Consider the following 27,143-nt stretch of genomic DNA (forward strand, 5'->3'; position numbering starts at 1 on the left):
TTCATTAATCATGATCCATGAAAAAAGATCATTTATATTTAAACTATCTAAACTGGGGTATTTTTTTATATAATCAGTGATATCTCTTCTGAGGTTATTGTAAATAGGGCATTCCAGAAGAAAGTGCATTTCATTTTCAATACAATTTGTATTACAATATAAACATATCCTCTCATGTCGAGGTAATATTTCATATTTACCACATACATTGGTAATTCGTTCATGTCTGCCAGTTTCTATTCTTAAACAGTGATTGCTAAGTCTGTATTTTGTTAATAAATGTTTTTGTGGGTGCTTTAAATCTAAATAATTTTCATAGTCAAATGACTTTTTGAATGAAAAATAAGTGTCCAATTTGCCTTGATTCTGTAAATAAAAATCTCGCATTTTCTCCCAATCATTTTGAAAATTTGATTTGAGCTGTTTTTTCAATAAGTTTTTAAATTTATTTTTTCCTAGATTTTTACATATATTTAGGTCAATACCCAATTTTTCACTGTAGAAAATGATATTAGAGAGCCATGAATTATTGGAACTGGTTTGACCTTTACTTTCTATCATTTTTAACTCAGCATAAGCATTTTTCAATAAATCAGATGGAGAATTCTCTAGTCTATGCCAATACATAAACATATGTGTTAGCAAATTTATATAAAGAGGATATCTACCCAATTCAGACAGGACTGCTACATTTGTGCACATCTTTGTAACACCAATAATATACTTACAAAATTTTAAATTTAGCTTCTCAAACTCCCAATCTTTAAATATGTCATAAAGGGACAAATTTTTCCTTTTAGAAGTAATGTTAATAACACCCCAATTTTCACAACCATAAGTTACAATTGGCTGTATACAGTGATCAAATAAATGCAAAAGAGTTTTAATAGGAGGATTAGATGATTTCAAATCTTTATAAAGTTTAAAACTGGCCTTTTGACCTTTTTGGAATAATTGTTTCCTGGCTTCATTAAAGTTTCCAGTATTTTGGATGACTATGCCAAGATATTTGTATTGTTTAACACATTCAATAGAATTATTTCCTACATTAAAATTTTCATTAAGGAGTCTACCACTCCTATTGAATATTATAATCTTGGTTTTCTTCACATTTATTTCCATACACCAATCTTTGCAGAATGTGCACAAAGTATCAAGTCTCTTCTGAAGCCCTTCTTTCGAGTCAGATATTAATACAAGATCATCAGCATAAAGTAGACATGGTATCTTTTCATCATTTAAATTGACATCATCATAATTGTTAGATAATATATCTGGCAAATCATTAATAAACAGTTTAAACAATGTGGGACTCAAAACGTCACCTTGTCGTACACCAACATTATATCTAAAAAAATCAGTTATTTTGTCTTCTACTTTAACACACACTTTGTCGTTACTATACATAGATTTCAAAATGTTATAAAAAATACCATTATTTGTATGCTGTAATAATTTGTATAATATACCAATATGAATAACCTTGTCAAAGGCCTTGCGAAAATCTACAAAACATACATACAATTTACCTTTGCCTCTTTTAACATATTTTTCTATGAGACATTTTAGTACAAAAATGTGATCCGAAGTGCGAGCTTTCTTAGAAAAACCAATTTGAGTTTTGTTTATGATATTATTATCAGATAAAAATTTATCAAGTCTGTTATACAGAATGGTATTGAAAAGTTTGCCAAGACTATTATTGATGGCAATACCTCTGTAATTTTCAGGGTTCTGCGGGTTATCAGATTTGAATATAGGAGTAATGTAGCTCTCAGACCAATTACTGGGATAAATGCCAGATAGAAGAATGGCATTAAAAAGTTTTAGTAAGCAATCTTGCATATAACTCTGTGAAACTTTTAACATTTCATTTGTAATAGTGTCTAGACCTGGACTTTTCCCAGATTTTAATTGCCTCAGGGCTTTTTGGAGTTCACCAGGGGTGATTTTAAAGTCAATCTCACTGAATCCAAAGTTTTTCTTTTCTAATAGTTCAAGTTTACTCTTTATCTCTTTTATCTTGGACTTTATGTGTTCATTTTCAGGAATGGATGACAAGTCAGAGAAATATTTATACCAAATGTCACCATCTATGTTGTTTTTAGTTTCTGAATTATTTTCAAGACGGAGTTGATTGACAAGGTTCCAATAATCCTTTGGATTTTCTGATTCTAGATTGCTTAAACGGTCCAAAATATTTTCTCTAAATTCTCTTTTCTTTTTCCTCCTTAGTTTGGCAAATTGTTTATTAAGTTTAAAAAAAGAGCCACGCACTATCGGATCTTTCGGAAATTTTGACATTAATATAGCTTTATCATTAACATGTTTTTTCAAACTTTTTAAATCTTGGTCAAACCATTTTTTATGATTACATGTTTTTACCCTTTTCTTCTTCTTTTTTAGTGATACTTTGCACACTTTTTCGTATATTGAATGAATACTATATGTGGCATCATTCACATTCTTTTTGTCTAAGATAATTTTGTTATTTAAAAAATATTTTAGCTCATTTTGTATGACAGGATGTGTAAATGATTCCTGGAAATTTTGAATACTTTCTGTGTCCCATTTATACCTCAAAGGAAAGTCTTTCATATGACTTATATTTTTCTCCAATTGGAAAGATGCTAAAATCTTAAAAGTGATTTTGCAATGGCAATCAGAAAAATTTGCCTTAAAATCTGATACATTAAAATATAAAATTTGCTGGAGTAGGCTTTGAGAAACTAAAGCATAATCAACTACACTGCATCCATTAGGTTTGAAACATGTAAATTTACCCGTGCTATCACCACACATACGCCCATTCAAGATACGTAACTGATTACCTATACAAAATTCTAGCAAGTTTTTCCCTCTGGAATCAGTTATTAAATCTTTACTGACCCTTTCCTCTGTGAAACAGTCTACATCATAATTTTCATCAAATAAAGGAACATGGGAGGTGCTGTCACCATCAATATAGTCTTTTTCTGACCCAGTTCTGGCATTAAGATCCCCTACTAACAGGATGTCCCCCATAGACCCATAACTATCAGTTATATCCTTTTCTATTATCTCCAGTAGGTCTGTTTGGCTTTTGGGAGCATAGTATATCAAGCACAAATATATATCTTTGTTTAAATTGAAAAATTCTCTCTTCAATTTTAGCCATTGGTATTCTGAGGTCCCGTTATTCAAAAAATTTACACCTTTACGAATTTCTTTACGTATGAGAATCCCAGGCCAAATTAGGGGTCTAATAGATGTATATTATAATACATGTATAGGCCAAATTAGAGGTCTTAAATAGATGTATATTATAATATAAACCTATAGCTCCTTGATTACAGGGATATTTGTACTACATGTAATTAGGTATTTTTACATCCCTTGCTTTAAAATCTTTAGATTTTCCTGATGAAGGTTAATCCAGGAAAAGTTTTAGGATGCACAAAATTTATAAAGTGTTATATTCTTTTTACAACCTTTTTTCTTAAATAAGAACAGTTATTTCATCAAAATTTATTTCATATAGATTAATTCTGTGTTATATATAATGCCATGTGTCCATCCAAGTCATTGCACTACTTTTGTGCAGTCCCTTTAATACATGTAATAGCGTAACTCTAGACTGCTATATATTATATACATATCCAATCCCGAAATATTCATGTAAATTGTTCCGTTCAAATTCCTAGAAACAGGTCTTATTATTAATTATTCAAAATTTTATGGACATTAAATGAGCCTAATCTATTTTAGTCTAATTTAGGTAGGTAAAGAAAATAAATACACTACTCTTGTCATTTTTTTTTTTGATAAGAAAATAAAAACCACTTTTTGTTTTACATGTATTTCTAATTTGAATAGATCCAGCATCAAAAGGTGCTATAAAAACATTTAAGTCTTAATGTCTTATTTTAATGTAAATTTGTGCAGATTATAAAATCATTTATCCTTTTTAAAGATAAAATTCAAAGAAGTTTTTTTTCTGCAGATGTCTTTATTGTTGCAGTATAACTTTATCATTGCAGTTATTTGACTGACAATGAATAGTTAAAATTTGTCTTTGTCAATCTTTGTTGGAACTACTGTTTGATCTGTGAGGCACCATTTCTAATTATAGGTTGGTTATGTAAAATTTATGTTAATAGATGCAGCTTGTTATTGCAATGCCAATCAACGAATTGTCCTTCCTGGCAACTAACTTATAATTTATGTCAATATTTTTTTACAAAGGTTCAAAAGACAACTTTTATTTCTTTGCATTTTGTGGAACTAAAATTGATTGTTTGGTTTCTATTTATTTGAATTGATATTATTTTGAATTTTCGATTGGATATTTGCATATAAATAAACCAACCTTTTTTCATTGATTTAATTAAGAAATGAAAAGTTTTACATATTGAGTAAGATTTTTCATACCACAAACTATCTGGTTCAGCAGCAAATTTATTTTACATGTTACAAATATTGAATTCTCAATAACAATAACAATATACTTTATTTGGAAACACTCGGACACATATTTACATGTGCAACAAGAGGCAACATACATAGTCATTATTATGGTTACTACAAAACAATGTTAGCATATAATCATATAAGTTACAATATTTTAACTAATTTCTTAATAAACAATGATAAATTTTTAAGAACTTTGATATTGCAAAATGAAAGCAGTCCATCATTTTCTCAACAAATGGATAAATGCGGTAATATTCTGAAATATAATTTTTTCTGATATTTCTAACAAGATCAGATTGGCACTCAAATAAGTAGTGAAACTCATTTCCAATTGACAAGGAGCAGAGATGACACTCAGTCTTTCATCTCTAGGAACTTCATTCCATCTTCCTGTTTCAATTGGTATTTTTAGGTTGCAGCATCGCAGCTTAGTTATATTTTTACGATCTGCAGATGATGCCTAAGTCTAAATAAATATTTTTCTCAGCCAAAGTCGATTTTTAAAAAGACCGTAATATTCCCCCCTCGATGAGTTTTTGATTTGAGATTGCCATTGTTGGATGAATTTGTCTGATAATTTTTGCTTAATACTCATTTTTAACTGAATTGGATCTATTTTTGATTGCAGAAAATAATTTCTCAAGGTTGTTATGACTTATTTTGCTATGGTTATGCAATATATCAATAATGTTACAGCTTTTACATTAATGCAAGCAAGACAAATCTTTGTTTGGCTTGCTTGCTTTGTTTGTATCAGTGATTGCTCAAGCATGGTAATTAAGATAGGCGGGGCTTCAGCTTGTATACATCATACTTAGATTTTATTGGACGTTATGTCTGAGGTTAAGAATACTTAATTTTAAAACATCACATGACAAATACACTTTTTTCTTGTATGAGGCTGAGAAACTGGCCTTCAACATTAATTGACTTAATATTGTTTTTATAACATATCAATCTATTAGTTCAGTCAGTTATTTCCATGTCTGTCCTTCGATTATGCAACTCCAGAAAATATTCTAAAAAATGGGAAACAATTGTATTAAAAAGAGAAAATCGAGTGCACCTTTTCTTATGTTAGGGTGTGTTTGATATGAATATTTTGTCTTGAAAATGTACAAAACAAGAGTATTTGATACATCATCTCGCTTCAGACTCTATCATTTTATATAGTAAAGCTACAGGTTGATTTTATAACATAAAAAAAATCACAGTACTAAAAGATGAAATATAGGGGTCAAGTGAAATACCTATCCAATGGATCACAAAATCAGAGTAGGTGTGTTCGAATAGCTATTTTACTAAAAGTGCTTGACGACAGTCTTTAAGTTAAATCTCTGAGAAAAAAAAATGTCTTCCGTTTCTACGATTGTGAAAATGAACAGATAATTTCGACGAAGTAGAAGCCTGTCTGTATTGTATATTTACAGGTAAGGAAAAATGTGAGAATATGTGTCATGTGATGTTTTAAAATTTAGTGTCCTTAACCTCCAACATAACGTCCAATAAAATTTAAGTATGATGTATACAAGCTGAAGCCCCGCCTATCTTAATTACCATGCTTGAGCAAACATTGATACAAACAAAGCAAGCAAGCCAAACAAAGATTTGTCTTGCTAGCATTAATGTAAAAACTGTAATTCCTTTTTTTTTAATTGGGTACCTGATAATGTTTTGTGGATTAAGGGAAACTTGCATTTAAGTAGATATTTAATTTTGTGGTTTTGGCAAAGTCTGCATATTTTCTTTTAGGAAATTTGTAATTCATTGAACTTATAAAATGGTAGTTCCCTATTACCCACAAAATCCATGAAAATTGACTTCCAATGAATATAAAGGAATCCACAGTGATAACATTTATGGTAAACTTAATGTGTTCTAAAGGAATCCACAGGGATAACATTTATGGTAAACTTAATGTGTTCTAAAGGAATCCACAGTGATAACATTTATGGTAAACTTAATGTGTTCTAAAGGAATCCACAGTGATAACATTTATGGTAAACTTAATGTGTTCTAAAGGAATCCACAGTGATAACATTTATGGTAAACTTATTGTGTTCTTGCATCATGCTACAAGATTGCAGTAATGACTTGTGTTAAAGGTTCAGATTATACAGGTTGTACTGTATATGGTGACAGCAAGCATGTCTTGAGAATTCTGAAACAATAGTTTGTAGTCCATTCGTTTTTTATGCATTGACATCTTTTGTAAAATCTACAAAAAACACCAGAATATTTAGAAACATATAGTAGACTTGAAATATACGGAGAACAAATAAGATTTTTTAAAAGCAATCAGAAAAGTACAAAGATCCCATAAAATGTATGAGTTATATATCAGTTCCTGTAAAGGGTTCACTAAGTATATTGCTTAAACATGTATTATTGATGTAAGTTATTTAACAGTTTTCATCCCAGACGTTTCAATCATTGCTATATTAGGAGATTGATTTAAGTTAACTATAAAAATCTTTCTCCATTTCAGAGTACATCAATTTTCTACAAATAATAAGAAGTTATTATCTTCCCCAATGCATAGATAATCAGGTTATCATCTTTCAGTGTTTATTCTTTTTCACTGAAATGTTTGCTGTTAGCCTGAGCTGTAGAGGAAACTCTCGTGGATATTCATACACACACACAAAAACACACTACCACACATGCATTACTCATCTAGGGAGTAGATTTTACATAAAATGATAATCCATAGTTAGGTTATATGAATTCAGTTGAAAAATGGATTAAAGAGAGAATTATGTAATATTTTAAGCTGTATTTATGAGTTTTGTATGCATTTTGAACTTGTTGTATCTGAATTTTCAAGGAAAAAATGATATATGTTCCATTTATCCTTCCAGAGAAACAATCAACTCAAAAATTACAAAACACTAGAACAAATATAACAAATCTCTTTTATATCTTTGATTCTGTCATTGGTGTCATAATTAAAACCCAATAAAGGTATAGGATTCTAGAACAGTAATCATGTGTGAAATCTAGATTTGCAGTGGATGATCTCTTCAAATACAAAAATGGCTAATTCTTCAAAACTAATATATTCTGGTCACTTTTATTTTGAAATGTCATCTGTGAGGTCAATTATACATAAACATGTAACACAACACATTTGACCTTAAGAAGGTCACGTTACACCTTTACACATAGTTTTGTTAGATAATGATATTAAATTGATAGATTACTCAGAATATTTTTTTTATGAATTCAAATAGCAAAGAAGTGACCTTTATTGGTTTTTAATTTCATAGAAATATGATAGAATTGTAATAAAACTTATCATATTGAGCCTTGGTTATGGATGTGTATGTTCATCAATGTTTAATGTAATTCTGAAGAAATGTAACAATGTTTTACTTTCTGAAGCATAAGGGCATATATATACTTGTATAACTGACTGATATGTTTCTTTTATTTTGTAGGTTGTGACCAAAACAAAAATTAAAGAAGAAAATTGGATACACTTGAAATTTTGAAAATGGGTAAGGATTATATCTTATATGGTTCTTGAATATGAATAATTAGAGATTAGGGGTTTAAGTCACTCATTGAGATATCAAACAAACAGTTTGCCTATTTTCCAAATAAGAAATATTAAAGCAGCTTATTAAATTCCAAGAATGATGAATATGACATTTTCAATGTTTAATGTGACAAAAAAATAACTTAGCCTAGATAAAATCTTCCGAAAGAAAAGAGTTCATTACCAGTATAGATTCACCTCGTCCTTTGTTTTAACCATATATGCAATAGCCTCTAGAAATCTGTATTCTTTAATTCAAAGTTTATGGGTTCCTGTCTCTGTAGTTCCACACACAAAAATGAGCTCCAGCCTAATTTTAGATTTAAAAAAATCTGCAGAAAAAAGTAGGGGGGAGGGCAAATGGAGTTCCCTGTCCCCTTCCCTTGGGTCTACCAATGAGAATTTGATGTGTGAGGTGTTTGGTTGTCTACAAGACAGCACTTTTTTTTCTTTTAAGGTTTTAAAACATTCAGTTTATACAATTTTGTACTTTAAGTAAAAAATATCTGTTTTTTGAGGAGTTATATTGTTTGTATAATAAATGAAATGTCTCATAATTTGTTTTCAGCAATGACAGCAAATCACAATATTTCAGTAAAAGTGTTGGAATGCTTTATAGTGTAGCAGATGTTTTATGTGATGTTTAGGATTATCTTAGCAAAACTTCTGTAGCTTTAGGAAAACAGTAAAAAATTCAGAAACAAATTGTATTGTTGAAAATTTACATGTAACTGATTTTATTTGGAAGTGTTTATTTTAGCTGCAGGGGTAAAGAGAACATATTATGATCTTTATTGGTGGTAAATTTCCCAAAAATTGAAACATACCATTCAATAACAAAAAACATGAAATTATTTAGATGATCAGAAGTATTTGATAAAACATGACATTTTTGTACTTTTATACCATGTATACCACAGCCGTTCGTATAAACCAATTAAGATGTGATGATATGCTGTGATAGAGACACGTAAGGTAGGAAGGTAGATAAATGATGTTATAATAAACTTTCATGGAGCAACTCATACTGCCAAACATACCAGGACTACAGCCAGATTTTTCCTTTTTTTCCAATTATTTTTTTCAAGTTGTCAAAGCAATTAGATGAATGATTTTCTAATAGACCTTACACCTTTGTAAACAACAAATAAAAAGCTGCATTAATAAACAATGATTATGGAAAAAAAGAGGCCTAATATTACTGTTAAAATTGATTTAAAAGTAATTAAGGGTGAACATTAAGAAAATAATGTTTAGATTAAATTTAAGTGGTGGCAAAATTGAAAAATAGTTGCATAATTTCTTTTATGAGGAGGTTATCATGTTAAAATTGTATAGTAGTTTTTCAAATGTTAGTACACTAGATAACAGTACCAAGGGTATTGAAGGTGCAAAGTATTTGAGTATTTCTAAGTGATAATAATTGATCCATGTGTTATTATCACTGGAAGTTGTGTATTGCCTTTAGGCATAGATTTGTAATCATGTCATCGGCAGTTGCGTAATTACAATAATTGTATAATACGATAATAAAGAGAAACAAATGGCTTTGAACTGTAGGTGATCCCTTGGGTAATGGTGGATAATTGTTGTTTTATATGCTACTAAAATGTACTTATATAAGTTGAAATAGTTTCTAAAGTACATATTTTTACAGAATTTCTCCTTTGTTTCAAATATTTTTAACCATAATTTCAATTATAGAACAGTGCATCATGTATCATAGATTTTATCTATAGACCAGAACTGACTGATATAATAATTAATTGATGCCCTTATGGACAGGCTTTCAAGCTATTCAAGATTAAGGTCCACTTTTTTTTTTTGAAGATATGTACTTTTAGAAATTTCGACTTTGTATATTGATACCACTTGAATCAAAACTGTATTAATAAACCATAGGATACTGCCGGTGATTCTGGCACTTTTGTGGATATAAAGAATGTATTTTTGTGAACTTTTGAAAAGTTTGCATACAGTATAAAGAAGTTACATATTCAAAATACACTATTTTCATATTACCAACTTTTGAATTTGGATTATATAATTTTTCGACAGGTAACCTACTCTGTTGAAGACTGTTCTGGTACTCAGTTCAGAAAGAGTAAACCCTAAAAAGTAAAATCGAACATATCATCAGTGCAATTTCAAAAGTTTGCTGTTTTTTTATGAATTTTTTGTCTATAGAAAACAAGAAATAGTAAACCTCTTCCCCAAAGTTATACTGATTCACAGATTGTAAGCTTGATTTTACTTCTTTTAGTTGCTCTTTCGTGTCCAGGTACCAGGATGTCCTACCATACATGTCATATATTAGATTACCTGTTGAAAAATTTGAACTCTGGAGTCAAAAGTAGGTAATAAGAAAATAGTCTATTTATGCTTCGTTGAACAAATAAATTTGTGTTTTACCTGTTTCCATGAAATCTATGAAAATTGGAATTCTACAAATAATTATTAATAACATTTATGGTGAATTGTTGACCTCATTTTCCAGTAAAATTTTTGAAAGAGAACACAAGTTTTAATCCAGATCCCTAAAACTTCACAGAAAGATTGCATATATATATTGATATTATTGACCTTTTAATATGAACGTGTTTACGGATATATTTTATCATATTTCTAGACTTGGAAACTCATTCTTTTTTCAGTCAAATTTATAAAGTATAAAAAGTTTATTGTATTAAATGTATTATGCTTACTATAATAAAACAAGTAAGTTCTCCCATTTAATTACAAACTATATTTGATGTGTTGTAAGTTAACAGAATGCCATAATCTGCATTGAACCTCTATTTATAATCCCAAGAAATCATATTGACCCTTTAACTCACCTTCTTTGAAATTGATTTAATGGACATATTCAACATTTACCATATCAAAAATAATAATGTTCAAAAAAATATTAAGGCTTTTTGTTTTAAAGAAGGGTTAAGGTAGACTGTTTTACATTGTCATTTCAGGGCCTTTTATAGCTGACTATGCGGCATTGGCTTTGCTCATTGTTGTTAATTTCTGTGTTATTTGGTCTCTTGTACAGAGTTTTCTCATCGGCAATCATACCACATCTTCTTTTTCATATGTTTTAGCTTTAGATTATCAGTATCATCTCTGTTGGTGTTCTTATTTTTATATGAAGAGTATTTAAACCCATCTTATTTTTATATGAGGAGAATTTTAAAAACCCAAAGGTACCTTCAATCTTATTGTTGACCTGGTAAGACTTACATTTGAGTCCCCCTCCTTTATCAGTGTATTTTACTCATTCTGGATTTTGAATTGAAGTCCTTCTGTTGGCTGTTTTAAAATAGACAGACTGTAATGAAAGCTGAATTAGTTTTGTGGGCCATGGAATTTCATGACCACTTGCATCTGTAGGCCTCTTGTTTTAATTAACCAAGTTAACCTTAATTGTGTGTGGTCAACCTTATACCCATTTTTCTTCTTAAAGTTGTTTCTTTTGACATAATGACAGTTTAATTATCATTGATCTTAAGGTTAACCTGTATGACCTTGTGACCCTAGTGTCCTGCCAATACAGGTGAAGAAATCATTTGACAAAATGGGAATAGAGAGAAAAACATCATTCTAAATATGGTAGGAATTCTTTTGTTAAAAATATTTTAGTTGTAAGGAATTAATAATTTATCAAAGGTAATGAATTAATATTTTTTGCATGTTTTTTGAATTATAAGAAGAAATATTTAAAACTAGATTAGAATTTATATTACTATTAGATTTTCATGCTATTGATTTGTCGTGGTATTCAAAGAAATTTACTTCCCTCTATAAACATGATAAAACAGTCAAACTTTTATCCTAGGCATCTGAATGAATATTACCAATAATCTACGGCAAAAAATTTTAGAACTGTTTGACACTTTTAATTTAGCAACTAACTAAAGTGAAGAAAACTCTGTTGTCATGATTTAGTAAGCGAAGATTCTGTCAACAGTCTGGACTTTCATTTAGATGCTCACACAGCTAGGAAATGTTTACTTGCATGCAAAACTTCTGATTTGTCACTGGACATGACTTTTTTCATAGTTAATCAATTTTACAATTTAAAGATAGGTTCTAACCTTTTTAGCCAAATTTGAAGTTGGTTTATTAAAGTAATAAACTGATTGCTACATCCCTTTTGCAGGGTGGTCATCTTTCACTTTGAGCAAATTTGAAAAATAAATAATTTGGCCATTGGTTGTCTCTAACGTTTTAATTTTTTTACATTGACCAACCTGGGGCTTTTTATAGTTTAGGTACTTTCCTGTATGTCTCTTTTCCTATGGTTAATGGTTGTACAACAAGCTTTTGATACACAGAATGTTACACCTGTCCTTTTTCATGTTTTAAGGTATAATTTAAAATTTGAATTTGATATGGAAACATGAATTTTAGTGCCATTATAAAGTCTATTTTATGAATTATATATGTCGGATAAAACAATTATATTCAATAGATTTATATACATATTAATTGCTGTAATTTTAACAATATTTTTACATATCTACCTATAAGTAATATGTAAAATATTAATATAGTTACATATAAATATATGATAGGATGCTGTTTACATTGTTTTAGGCATATCCAAAATTTGACAAAAATAGGAACGATATTATTGAGTGTATCAACATGTGTTTTACAAGGATATTAAATATAAATATATAAATTTAAGTAGACAAATTAGAAGTAATGATTATGGATTACTTAAAAATGGTGATCAAAAACTAAAATTAATGAGGGATGAAACATAAGATAACAAGAAACATCTACTATATAGGCAATTAGCAGGATCTTCTGTCATTTAAGCACAAAGATTATTGCAAGTAATTTTCATTCATTTCAATACTTGCACACAAAAATTATGTGATTAGTTTATCAGAGACAAGGGGGGAGGGATTGTAGATTAAAAATTTGACATAAGTGAGTCATATTGATATAATCAACATTTAATTTTGAATGATCTTTTAAACAAAATACTTAAAAATTGACAAAAATATTTAATTTCTTGTAGCTAACTTTTGGTATTTAAAATTTGGTTAAATGTTTCAATATTGGACAGAAGGATAATGCAACATTAAAGTACACATATGAAGCTGTGATATTGTAAATCTTCATTGGAAGACTTTTGAAAATTACCACATTTAAAACTTGTAAATCTGTTATGACATTTTCTGTGTGAGTTATTGGACTTTGACTATGATCCTGACTATCCACAGCATTTTGCATCATTATGCACTCACACCTTGTGGCTGTATTTCACTGTCCACAGTTTGGCAGAACCAGAGGGGTTGCCTCCCCCTATTTGTTTGACAACTTACACTTTTGTATTGGGACATTTGGTTTGAACCCCCCTTTTTATATGACTTACATATGTGGGATCCACTTTCTTTTTAAATTATGCATGATCTACTCCTGTAATAAGAGATCATTTGCTATTGCAGGTTCATCAATTCAGTAAAAAAACTTTAAAATTTGAGATATCTTACAAACAACAAAATACAGAAATGAATTGAAAAATAAGGAATGGAATAGTAAGAGGGGGATTGGAGGGGTCTTATCCAGAAATCCCAGGCTTAAAAACACGAAACCCTGAGGTCCTAAATTTTAAATAAAATTAAATCCCGACATCCAGAAATTAGTAAAAGAATTCCCGGATCCCAAAAGGGTCGAAATCCCGAGCAAAAAAAACACGATCCGGGAATCCCGACAAAGATCCTATCCCCCCTCTAGTAAGCAGTTACTAAAAGCAAGCTGATAGAAAATTCCTATCTTCTTTTTCTGCATCCATTTCTCAGCTTACTATATCATCCACTGTATAAGTTTGCATACAAAATGAGTATGATTATGATTTAGGCCACTTTGGTCCTTTGTAGTAAAAAAAAAGTCATCCAGGGTTTTACTAAAAAGACATTTTGCTGCGAAATGTATTATACAAAAAAAAAGACAAAAAAAGTTCATGTGTGTTAAATATCCTTTTTTGGGGTATTATAAATATTAGCTCATATCTATTTTTAAGCTGGCTGTAAAGTGGTCATTTGAAGTCAAATATGTCGATTTCCTTATGTGTATATGACATCTCAAGTGACCATTCTGCACTAAAGTGTCAGGATTATACCTTATCATTTATCAATAACATTCTTGAAAACCTTTTACAAATTTGTGCATTTTCAGTTTGATACATTTAAAAGTATGACTCCTTTATTGGTATATGAGGAAAATAAAAAAAAATCTTACACATTTAAATATTGAGGGATTTTTTAACTTTTAAACTTCCATACCAACAAAGGATTACCCTATTCTGATACCTTATTATACAGTTCAATAGACGATCATATATCTGTAAACTTTGATAAGAATTTTTTAATAAAAACTTAATCGCAACTCTCATTTTTATGTTCAGGATCAAAGGACGTTTCAAGATTTAAAGCATTTATGAAGACGGTAAAATGTGAAAAAAAGAAAAATGCAATTCAAAGATTTATAAAAATTTGATGGAAGAATGAAATAGAAAGATTTTAAAATACTGAGTAAGGAAATAAAATTTCATAGTTGAGTGAAAACCATTAAAAGGAAAAAGATATAATTAAATCAAAGTTAGTCAGGTGAGAAGAAGTAGAAAGGATCTTGAGAAAATCAGAAAATTAAAATAAATAAAATAATTTTAAATTAACTAAAGAATCATTGAAGTGTACGAACAGGTGATATTTTTGTATTTGTTTTCCAATTGTTTTTTCCTTAATCCTAATAACAGTTATCTGATGTTGAACAAGCTTATTATACAGCACAAGGGATATCTAATTGAAAAATAGTAGACTCTTAATTTGTCCATTTTTTATTAATGTTTACTTTGAACTTTAAAAATGACATAAAATAAAAACTGTAGGGACAAGAAAAGCAGGTGCCATTTTAAAAGTGTCTTGATTGCATCTGCCATTCAGAGGGGGATAAATAGAATAGCCCAGGAGATGACTAATGGAAAGAGTCTGATTGAATAAGGCAATGTTCTAATGAAATGGTTCATTCTCATTCACAATTTAGTTATACTGCCTTATTGGGATGACGAAAGGAAGGAATTGTAACTTAAAAAAATCTTCATTACTGCGTTTTTGAAAATTACGTATATAAAGTTTGAAATTAATATTTATTGATTTTGCTTATCAGATTGGTATTTTTTTCATGGATAGTTGTGTAAAAAGTGCTACAATTATTGGAATTTACATTTGAAATCACTCTTCTCTGATTGTGTCCATGTTGATATCGGTAGATTAAGGATAATGTAAAATATCGAAGAAAATTAATTAGATTGTAGCTGTGTGTATTATCAGATAAAAATGACTTTAGAAACTGTTGAGGAAATGAGAAGACCTAGAACATATTATAACTGTCAAATACCAAAGGTACTGTATCGCTATTTTAACATTTTAAAACCATAAGAATCAGTATGAATAAAAAGATGAGATATATATGTAAGAATTTGAATGCAAGATTTTGTTTTAATACAATGTATTATAATAACTGTAAAGTGTTTAAGAATATTTCTTGTTCGTTAATAGGTATTTTTCTAAATAAAAAAAATACCATATATTTTAATTTTTAAATCTCCTTTCAGAAAATTTAAGCTTAGACACATTATAAACTATCTAACTAACTGTCTTCCTTATCCTGGGATATACAAAACATTACACATTGTACATAGATAATTGGATTTTTTTTCATCTTTATTTTAGAAAATGTAAAAAAAACACTATTTTTCGAAACAATAGATTATATTTGCAAAAGACAAACTACAAATGTCAGCTTGACAAATTTCCAAACCAAAGAGCCAACATATTAAAACAGATACATGTAGTTCAGATAACAATAGTTTATGTAAATTTCCATATTTAGCAAGCAATTAGCACTATTGCTATTGAAAACTAATCAGTTAATTGAAAATTAGGGAGATCAAGGTATAAACTTAAATAAATTAGCTGGATCATAAAGAATAGTGTATAAAATCATATATTGATGATTGATGGTTTATCATTTGTATGAACAAAATGAACACTAGCTCATGTGAAAGACACAGTAACCCAGGAACACAAATTGACAAAAATAAATTTTGATATATCAGGAGAGTGCAGAAACAAGAGAGAGTACAACAAGTAGACAATATAAAGTTTGGAAATATTGCTATAATGATTATCAATATTTTTTTAAAATCTGTAATTGCAAAAGCTGTGTGTGTTTACTGTTTCAAAGATATCTAAAATTCAGTCAAACTATTGAAAACTATAAAAGTTTCTCCAAGAATAAATGTAACCTAACCTTTCTTGAATTATGGTGCCTCATTCAAAGTGGTAATAAAACATAAATAATCAGTTAGACAATTATGATTCATGCATGTCATAGTGACTGTCATAACGATATACTTGAAATTTAAAAAAAAATGCTTTTAAGTACCTTCAAATGTGGGTCCGTATTTTCATTTTTCAAACCCATAATTTCCATCCTGGTAATTTGATAAAGGTCAATGGGGAATTGAGTGATCTTAATAGTTCAAGGTCTCCCTGAGGGTCTCCCAGTACAGATCACTTCTGTATTATCTTTAGTCTTCCTCCATAATTTACTAAAAAAAAATATGATGTTCTTTCAATGTTGTAAATGAGGTGTGATGGTCTTTCATGAAAACTTGCATCTATGCCATTGAATAAGTGTTGAACTTAATTACAAAATTTTGACCTCTTAAGACAGTGAATACACTATATTAGGGATGATTTAGCAGGAAGTGGATTCAGGAAATTAGCAAGAAATAAAAAATACACGTTGTTGTAAGTAACCTTTATGAACATTTAAAGTTGTAACTCAGGGTATGAAAGTACGAAAAAAGTTAAAATAGAGGGTATAGTTTACTTAAAGTACTCATTACTTAATTGTTATTAGAGTTCATTGCTGTTTTAGAAAAGATTAAAGAAGAAAAAAAAACTTGACTAGAATAAAATGATGATAAATGTCATATGTTAAATGACAAGTAATAGTTGATTTTATCACATGTATTTGTCAAGAGAACCATAATTAGGGCACCTGCCAATCAATTGTCCACAAACATGATTTATTGATTGCATACATGATCCATTGTACTCAATGTCCAGTTGTACAAAGTTCTGTGTATTGGCTAACGGAGGCAATACACATGGACAAAACATGTTTGCTTGGGAAATTTTGTATAATGTGATGGTTCTTAGTATAGCTGAAATAATGGCCGTTATATGTAACTGACATAAGAGATCACAAATTGTGTTTAACTCTTGAAACAAATATTCTTACTATACAAATCCTTGGTAGAAAGAATCATCTTTAAGATAATTAGAGAACTGACCTATAATTGCTAACATGGTACCAGGGGTGGATCCAGCCATTTTAAAAAAGGGGGGGGGTCCCAACCCAGAGTAAAGGGGGGGGGAGGGGGTTCCAACTGTATGCTCCCATTCAAATGCATAATTGTCCAAAAAAAGGGGGGTTTCAACCCGGCACTCAGAGTTTTTAATAACCTCAAGACTGACTATACAGCTCTCGCACGGTGGGTTCTGAACTTGGGGAAGATGGGTTCCTGTCTCAATTATAGATGTTTTTCTGCCTCTATTTTATAAGGTCTATTTAAATAGAAGTTGTGTTTTAACTAATTTAGAATGACCTGTTATTTGACCCTCTTATTACAAGAGTGGTATTATGGAATTTATTTCCAGGTTAACTAATCTGACCAAATTATTGACTTCAAGATGGTAAAACATTTTTATGTTTCATTAATTTCTACCTGAACATGAAAAGGCAATTGTAGGGTCATAACACTGTGGTCATGTGACCAAATGACAGGTGTTTAGAACAGGTGAACTTTTCTTATCTTGTAGTTAATACCTTAAATCTATTTGATTAAATTTAAATTTCAATTATTTAAGATTTGTCTTTATGTTTACACATCTTAATATTTACTAATTTTCAAAGATATTGTTGAAGGATTATATAGTTTTGTTGTTGTCCTAATTGTTGATATATGGACAGACAACTAGAGGTATCTATATGGTGTTGTATGAAGATAAGAATATTTCTAAGCATGAATTTGGTATGGGTTTCATGATATATAGAAGTTCGTTAGATTATTGAGTTAAATCTAATTGGTTTTGAAGTTTTTTAGAACCTGGAGATGATCATTGACGGTTGCATGATGTTATGACTTAATTGGCTAAATTTTAAGAAATGATACCAGAAACTCTATAGAAATGAATACAAAAAAAGCTACAGGAATATTTTTGTCTCGCCTGAGAGAATTGTTATAGAATGTGAGACAAAGGGCTGCTAATCTGGCAACAGTCGTGTAAACTATTGGCATAAAGCTGTATATTTCAGAAGATTGAAGACCTGGACACTTCATATCATTTATACAGTTGCCTTTTAGTATGAAGTATTTGTTGTCCTTGACCTTATTTTCTTGGTTCAGGATGAGTCAGCTTAAAAAAAAAAAATGCTTTAAACAAATCATTTTCTTGCTTATCTGTAATAGGAAAACCATATTTATTAATTAAAAGTATTACAAGGCATACATGTCCATCTGACAGGTTTCACCTTACCTTGACCTCTTCTCGTGTTAGGTCAATTTCTCAGGTAGCTACTCTATATCTTGAATAATTGTTACCTTTAAAAACTTGTCTCAAAGACTATCAACAAAAAGTTCAATCATAATCAGTAAAGCTGGTTGGTCAATTCAGTGTTTGCTGCAAGAGTTTTGTGAACTGCTTAACAGAATTATACTTTGACTGAATCTTAACTCACATGGTGTACCTTTTTGAGGGTTCCCTTTGCAGATAATCAGATAATGGTCTATGACAATCGTTATCTTGTCCAATTTGTATTCTCAATTCTCTTAAACATCTGATTAGACTTCATAGACTTGCCATTGCTTTAAGTGGGGACAGAGATATTGTTTTATATGCTTTGCTGGCAAGTTTTGACAAAGATCTAAATTTAAATTTGACATCACAGTTCTTTTATCTTATATTTGTAATTTATTTTTACCAAATTTTAAATTAAATTTTTCTGCTTTATTTTAATCATCGATTCATCAAATGACCGTTGACCAACTTATTATAACAGCTGCTTCAAACAAAATGTAAACAAACTGTTATTACGTATATAGGCCCTCTGGACATTACATGTATCTACGTATTATGGTCACAGTTCCACCTTACAGTTATAGCCACTCAGAATTATAATCAAAGGAAATGTTTATACAGTTGATCTGATTATGCAGATTAATTTTTTTCTAATTTTAAGAAATATGGGTGTCTTCATCGTATATTGACACGTAAATATGAGAATATGTAAGGTTCATGTTATTCAGGTCTCACTATAGTTGCAACAGGTGGTCCAGTTTACTACAGTACAAACAACTGACCATCCCTTGAGGCACACTCCATCGTGATGTGGGGGGAGTTGTAACATTAAGTTTTGTTGTTATTTACATCAAATATTGTTCTGATGTTACAGTTTACTGTGTGGGTGATCAGAAAAATTAATGATTTTAATAATGATTATAACTTGCTGTCGATTGTTGCTTCTAGGAGGATTGGGAACAATATACCGGTATATATATGCAGATGTTAGTTTTGAGAAGATTTATTCAAATTGGTATCTAACTTCTTGAAATTGGTGTTTATTTTCAGAACCAAGTTCTGCCACCAGGATTTTTCCCACTGTCAGCAGTGATGGCAAACCCATCAAGTCATGGTAACAGTTACTTTACAAATGAGGTAAAATATTTTTCAGTCCTTACTTCAAAAGATTATGTTATGCAAGTTATTCCCCCTTTTCCTTTAGTGGTTGTTTGATGTAAGGTTGGTAACTAGAGAAGGCTGTTGTTTTTACCTCTCATGTAACAGTAGTCACTCATTATACTTAATATTAGTAAAGGAATGGTAACTAGAGAAGGCTGTTGTTTTTACCTCTCATGTAACAGTAGTCACTCATTACACTTAATATTAGTAAAGGAATGGTAACTAGAGAAGGTTGTTGTTTTTACCTCTCATGTAACAGTAGTCACTCATTATACTTAATATTAGTAAAGGAATGGTAACTAGAGAAGGCTGTTGTTTTTACCTCTCATGTAACAGTAGTCACTCATTATACTTAATATTAGTAAAGGAATGGTAACTAGAGAAGGCTGTTGTTTTTACCTCTCATGTAACAGTAGTCACTCATTACACTTAATATTAGTAAAGGAATGGTAACTAGAGAAGGCTGTTGTTTTTACTTCTCATGTAACAGTAGTCACTCATTATACTTAATATTAGTAAAGGAATGGTAACTAGAGAAGGCTGTTGTTTTTACCTCTCATGTAACAGTAGTCACTCATTACACTTAATATTAGTAAAGGAATGGTAACTAGAGAAGGCCGTTGTTTTTACCTCTCATGTAACAGTAGTCACTCATTATACTTAATATTAGTAAAGGAATGGTAACTAGAGAAGGCTGTTGTTTTTACCTCTCATGTAACAGTAGTCACTCATTATACTTAATATTAGTAAAGGAATGGTAACTAGAGAAGGCTGTTGTTTTTACCTCTCATGTAACAGTAGTCACTCATTACACTTAATATTAGTAAAGGAATGGTAACTAGAGAAGGCTGTTGTTTTTACCTCTCATGTAACAGTAGTCACTCATTACACTTAATATTAGTAAAGGAATGGTTACTAGAGAAGGCTGTTGTTTTTACCTCTCATGTAACAGTAGTCACTCATTACACTTTATATTAGTAAAGGAATGGTAACTAGAGAGGGCTGTTGTTTTTACCTCTCATGTAACAGTAGTCACTCATTATACTTAATATTAGTAAAGGAACGTCTACATTGAATCTTGTGAAAGCCAAACAAAAATCCATTATTCCAAAAAGATTCATGTGGCCTCGTTTCACCATTTATAAGTAATTGGTTATGTAATGGCAATCATTCTGTTATACATTCATGGCAGTTTGTGTTATGGAATAAAATATTAGTTTAAAATGGAAGAATTTTCCTGTATTTTTTAGCTCACCTGGCCTAAAAGGCCATGTGAGCTTTTCTCATCACTTGGCGTCCGTCGTCGTCGTCGTCGTCGACGTCGTCGTCATCGTCGTCGTCGTCGTTAACAATTTTTCAAACATCTTCTCCTCTGAAACTACAGAATGGATTTGAATGAAACTTAGCATGATTGTTCCTTAGTATATCCTGCACAAAGTGTGTGCTTTGATTTTTGATCCGTCAAAAAACATGGCCGCCGTTACTTAAAATAGAACATAGGGGTCAAATGCAGTTTTTGGCTTATATCTCAAAAACGAAAGCATTTACAGTAAATCTGACATGGGGTAAAAATGTTCATTAGGTCAATACCTATCAGCCCTGAAATTTTCAGATGAATCAAACAACCAATTGTTGGGTTGCTGCCACTTAATTGGTAATTTTAAGGAAATTTTGCAGTTTTTGGTCATTATCTTGAATATTATTATAGATAAAGATAAACTGTAAACAGCAAAAATGATCAGCAAAGTAAGATCTACAAATAAGTCAATATGACCAAAATTGTCAATTGACCCCTTAAGGGGTTATTGTCCTTTAATGACAATTTTTCACAATTTGTTCATCATATTTGCTAACTTTAAAAAATCTTCTCCTCTGAAACTGCTGAATGGATTTGGATGAAACTTAGCATGATTGTTCCTTAGATTATCCTGCACAAAGTGTGTGCTTCGATTTTTGATCCGTCAAAAAGCATGGCCGCCGTTACTTAAAATAGAACAAAGGGGTCAAATGCAGTTTTTGGCTTATATCTCAAAAACGAAAGCATTTAGAGCAAATCTGACATGGGGTAAAAATGTTCATTAGGTCAAGATCTATCAGCCCTGAAATTTTCAGATGAATCAAACAAACCATTGTTGGGTTGCTGCCACTTAATTGGTAATTTTAAGGAAATTTTGCAGTTTTTGGTCATTATCTTGAATATTATTATAGATACAGATAAACTGTTAATAGCAAAAATGTTAAGCAAAGTAAGATCTACAAATAAGTCAATTTGACCAAAATTGTCAATTGACCTCTTAAGGAGTTATTGCCCTTTAAAGACTTTTTTCACAATTTGTTCATCATGTTGACTTACTTTAAAAAATCTTCTCCTTTGAAACTGCTGTATCAATTTCAGCCAAACTTAGGCTAAATGAGTTTTAGAGTTTCAGAGTATCTAGTATAAATTTTATTTTTCATTTCCTTGTATGTCAAGAAACATAGCTCCTATGGCTAAAATAGAACATAGGAGAAAATGATTTTTTTTTTGCTTTTGAAGAAAATAGGACGATTCAAAGAACATTTAAATAAATTGAAAAGCCAAAATAATCATTGATGAGAGATTAAACCAAAAAATTCAGGTGAGCGATTCAGGCTCTTGAGAGCCTCTTGTTTTTCCATTGGAAGAAATATTTTGGTATTAGTAAACACTAGCAGTCAATAAAGGGTATATATATAGAATATTTGTTCCAACAGGCATGCCAGGAACAGAAACTATCTGGAGCATTGTTTATAACAAAGGTTCTTATGATTTTTTAAAGAAAAAGCAAGTTTAAGTTGACAAATCAATCTTTAAAACCATACATGCCAACTGTCACTACATGTATTTGAAAAGAATTTCCCCCATGGAGGCACTAAAAAAATGGAAATTTTGAAATAGCAATTTTAACAACATTTCATAAAAAAATCAATCTTACTGTGGATATATGTTGTAAAAGTATTAAGAAGCAAATACACATGTCTTGCAGTGGCTAAAACAGAAAAGGATCTTTAGTAACAAAATATAACTTTATCATTTTTTGAAAGAAAACAAATTTAATTCAACCTTTTTAAAACCATTTCAGAATCCTATCACAGATGTTTTATTATAGTTTCAATTTCTAAAAGATATTTCACTTCACAAATTACTGAATTGCAATTATATAATTCAATTAATTTCGTAAAGAATTAGATTTGAAAATTTTATAAATGTCTCTTTACCATCTTTAAGAATGACATTTATGATTTAAAATGTGAACAAAATAATCAATAATAACAATATTTTTAAAATATAAATTTTTCTTATTTGGTAGAATTTTGATATCCATAAAGTGCAGTGTCATATACAATATTGTATTACGTAATCTTAAGAAAAAATAGTTTTAATATTGATAATGATTTAATTTGATAGATGAAAAAAACTTTGTATTCATTGAAGGATTTCACGATTTTCACCTTAAATCTTTAAAATACTAAAAAAGGAAATTTTAAACAACAGGTGTTTGGTGAAGTTTATTTGTTTTTAAAAGGTAATTCATTTTAAGAAAAAATTTTGAACAAAGATTCATTAGAAAGACATCTGATAAAATGGGTAATTAAGTAAGGTTTGAAAGAACAAATTTGTTTTGTCACCTTAAAACGACAGGTGATGAATACAATTTTGCTGATTTATCGAATGTCGATGAAGGTACTTGAAGAGTTTATAATCCATTTACGGCCACTTACACATCATATTGATGTGGTTTCCATTACACTCTAAATCTTAACAGTCATTGGAGATCTCGGAAAAGGTTTTTTTTTTAAATTGGTGTTTTGAATTTAAGAAGTTTGGATAATTAGGAACATGAGAACTGATTTGTTTTGACTCTGTAAGTAGATGGAATTAAAACGAGAATTGAAAGTGTCACACTCTGAGTGGATACAGAATTCTGAAGCAAAAGAATGTTGGATGAATAAAAAGAAAATTGTATGAAATTTTCCAATAAAATTCAGGCTACTGTTTTATTATTGAACTAATGATTTATGAAGAATTTAAAGTCATCAAGTATTCTATAGAAGTTCCAAACAAGAGATTGATGCTGTGTTTTGAATAACCGTTCTTTGCTTCTTTCTAAAATGAAATCCAAATTGGAAAGTACTAAATACATGTATCTTGATATTTGATAAGCAAAATAAAATCGCAAATGTAAACATTTTCATGCATTTATTATGATTGTTGAACAAAGTACACAAATAAAAGATTGCATATTGCAATTTGAAGGAAATGCTGCAATAATAAGAAAGAAAGCACAAAAAATTTGAAATGAGAGTTTTAACTTTTGTGAAACCTATGTATCCCATTAAATTTTTGCAATAATGAAACCATAGAAAAATCTCTGAATGTATACAGATCATTGTGTCAGTTTACTATAAAACAACAATCATTTCATGCTCTCATTTGAATACAGTCAACTTGGAGCAATGATGTGACCTTAAGCCTGATCAATTAATTAATCAGTAAATATAAGTGAATCAGATAAGGTCAAAGTGACCTACATTTTTAAATCTCTGGCTTCCTATGGTTCAGTAATGAGTAACAGTATTTTATAACAATTGACCTACATATTAAAACTTCAGGCTTTTTATGATTAAGTAAAGAGAATTATATAAATTGAAACTGCAATCATTAATCATCAAATTATATACTGATAGATAAAATTAAATGTAAAACTATTCCAAGATAAGGTAATTTTTCCCTAATGAGTACCATTGATGCCTAATGATTAACAGATAATATTATACAGAAAATTATAAAAGATTGCTTCCTGTGTAGATCAATATTCTATCCATTTGTAAGTAGCTCCTACAAATTGCTTTATTGGTGAAATCCATTTGACTGTCAGTTTCTGTTAGATTTGTGTAATTACTCAGAAATACAATTGTTTTGGTAAGGAGGAAAAAACTGTAAACAAACATGGTGAAATATAGTCAGAATTTTCCATTAGACTTTTGGGGCAATTCTAAACTGACTTCATAGTTTTGTAGCACAAGCACAACTTTGGTTATGGAAAAGTGTCAACTTAAATATGAAAATAAAATAGAATTTATAAACCTGTAAATGTGTTAAATAATCATCTTTTATATCTAAGAATGATATACATGTGAACTCACATATATTTTCGGTATATATATAAAACAGCCATCAGTGATTTCTTTGAAATGTATTCACATCTCAATGAAAGAAACTGTAGTAATTTTCTGTCAAAGAATAACTTCACACAACTGTGGAGCAATGACAGCCTAGGATGGAAACAACAGTCAGTATTTGTTGTGAACAGTTATTCTAATACAGGAAATGCTATAAAGTCAATGTGTATGTTACTAGATTAGTTATATGTGTACTTTTCATTATTACTAAGCAATACATTTATTATACATTTATATTTATTCCAGTCTTTTCACACACCTTGTTTTGGAGACGAAGATTTTGATATAACAAGTTTAAGTTTGCCGTCAGGCACAGTTGACAATTTATCTCACATTCAACCAACGATAACAGACTCTCACATTGACCCTGCCACTCTTCATTCACATCATAGACTTAACTATAATAACTCTATCATGAGCTCACCTAATAATAATTCTAATGGATCAAATATGGCGCCTCAGTTTCCGCCAGAAAACATGGAGATGCCCGATATCTCAATGTCAAATAGTTTGATAGCAGCTAATGGGATGATAATGGCGCCACCTGTACAGGACGGATGTGTTACTACATCAAGTTTTTATTCAAAGAATGCTTTAAATAATAAAAATTCTCCCAGGAGAGAGAGCAGTGAAGAAAGTAGTGATGACTCTCTTCCTTTAGCACAGGTTAGTTTGATGTCAGTTATAGTGTTTAAATATTTATCCAGCTTAGATAGAAAGTGTTACCAACAAAAAAATGACCAGCAATACAAATTGTAAACAACAACAAAATTATCAGCAATACTAATGTAACAAAAAAGAGATTATAGTCTTCAATTATATTCTTTTCTACAATGTAGGAGAGCGGCCATTGCTGACAATACTCAGTTACAAAGGCTCTTTTTAAAGTCAAGGGCCACTAGTTAGATTCATATGGTAAAGTGCAGAGATGCAAACAGTTTTTTTTTCCTGTCAGACATTGGGGCCTACAGGGTACGAAGTTTTGCAAGACCCATCACATTTCTGCCAGACCTATATTTTGACTCAAAATAATCTATGTAAAAACTTTGTAATATGTCTATAAATAACAATGAAATGTAACTGTTTCCTGTTAAGGGGTTTCCCGAATTTTCCCGCTAAAAAGCACATGGCTTTCAACAATTGTAAACAAAGCATTCAATTTGTGATCATGGATTACAGCTTTAATTAATTGAATTTGGATATAGATATTCAACTTAAGGTACAGTCAGGCAATGTTTTTACTTTTTTCTGGATTAAAACTAATTTGAAAGAAAAGTTTAAAAAATAAAATATATTGTGAATATTCAGTGACCCATAGATTTTTTGAACTCTGCTACGGAGGTTAAAGTTACGTCATTTTTCAAACCAATGGTGTGTATTCTCTGTTACAACTAAATAACTGCGTTTGATATAAATATTTCAATAAATTAACGATGTCAAACATACGATTTCAAAACTGAAATTTATACTGCAAAAGGTTTTATTTTTATTTTTTAAGGAAGGATATTTGGAAGGTGTCAGGCTATAATAGTTATCATTAAAACAGTTTGAACTCCCGATTTCTATTATGTAATCGAAGCCTTGAATGTTGTTCTATCTAATCATGCAACGTGGTTGTAAATTCACAATTTTATAAACAAAATACTCTGCCAGGACGGACGGGGAATTAAGTTTTGGCTGACCCAAGCAGACTAAAATATTGCCGGCCATCAGGTCCTGCACAGCAACGAGTTTTGCCGGACCTGCATAAATTCTGCCCCTTAGGTCTGACAGGTCCGACGATTAGTTGCATCTCTGAAAGTGTATTGTATGCATTATACATTGTTATTTGGATGGAGAGTTGTCTCATTGGCACTCATACCACATCTTCCTATATCTATTAGAATTAATGGCAACTATTTTGGATACTGGTATTACAACAATATAAGAAGCTTTATTATGAATTGTAGTAATCAATATTTGTATATTTTATTTATTAAGAAATGCACATTTATATCAAGAAAGGTTGAAGGCAAACAATACAATAAAGAAAAACATAATGTATGAAAAAACATAGATTGTGTGCATATTTAACAACTTTTATAACCACACTGGTATCTTTCATTAAAGCACATATATATATATGTTCATAT

The 27,143-nt window shown here is 30.1% G+C and overlaps 1 protein-coding gene across 4 annotated transcripts in view; it reads left to right on the plus strand.

The window, feature by feature from the left end:
• LOC139522877 (thymocyte selection-associated high mobility group box protein TOX-like) overlaps nucleotides 1-27,143 on the plus strand; it is a 64,899-nt gene that overhangs the window by 19,723 nt on the left and 18,033 nt on the right. For 2 of the 4 annotated variants that reach the window (XR_011664507.1, XM_071316498.1), the window contains exons 2-4: nucleotides 7,893-7,952; nucleotides 19,699-19,785; nucleotides 25,258-25,677. Coding sequence is in view for 3 of the 4 variants with exons in the window: in XM_071316498.1 (XP_071172599.1) it covers nucleotides 19,741-19,785; nucleotides 25,258-25,677 (465 nt within the window). In the remaining variant the exon portion in view is untranslated. Of the gene's footprint in view, nucleotides 1-7,892; nucleotides 7,953-15,002; nucleotides 15,400-18,017; nucleotides 18,051-19,698; nucleotides 19,786-25,257; nucleotides 25,678-27,143 lie in introns of those variants that run through there. The other 2 variants (XM_071316496.1, XM_071316497.1) reach the window with 2 other exon arrangements.

The sequence above is a fragment of the Mytilus edulis genome, chromosome 5 (genome assembly GCF_963676685.1).
Source record: "Mytilus edulis chromosome 5, xbMytEdul2.2, whole genome shotgun sequence".
NCBI classification, from domain to species: domain Eukaryota; kingdom Metazoa; phylum Mollusca; class Bivalvia; order Mytilida; family Mytilidae; genus Mytilus; species Mytilus edulis.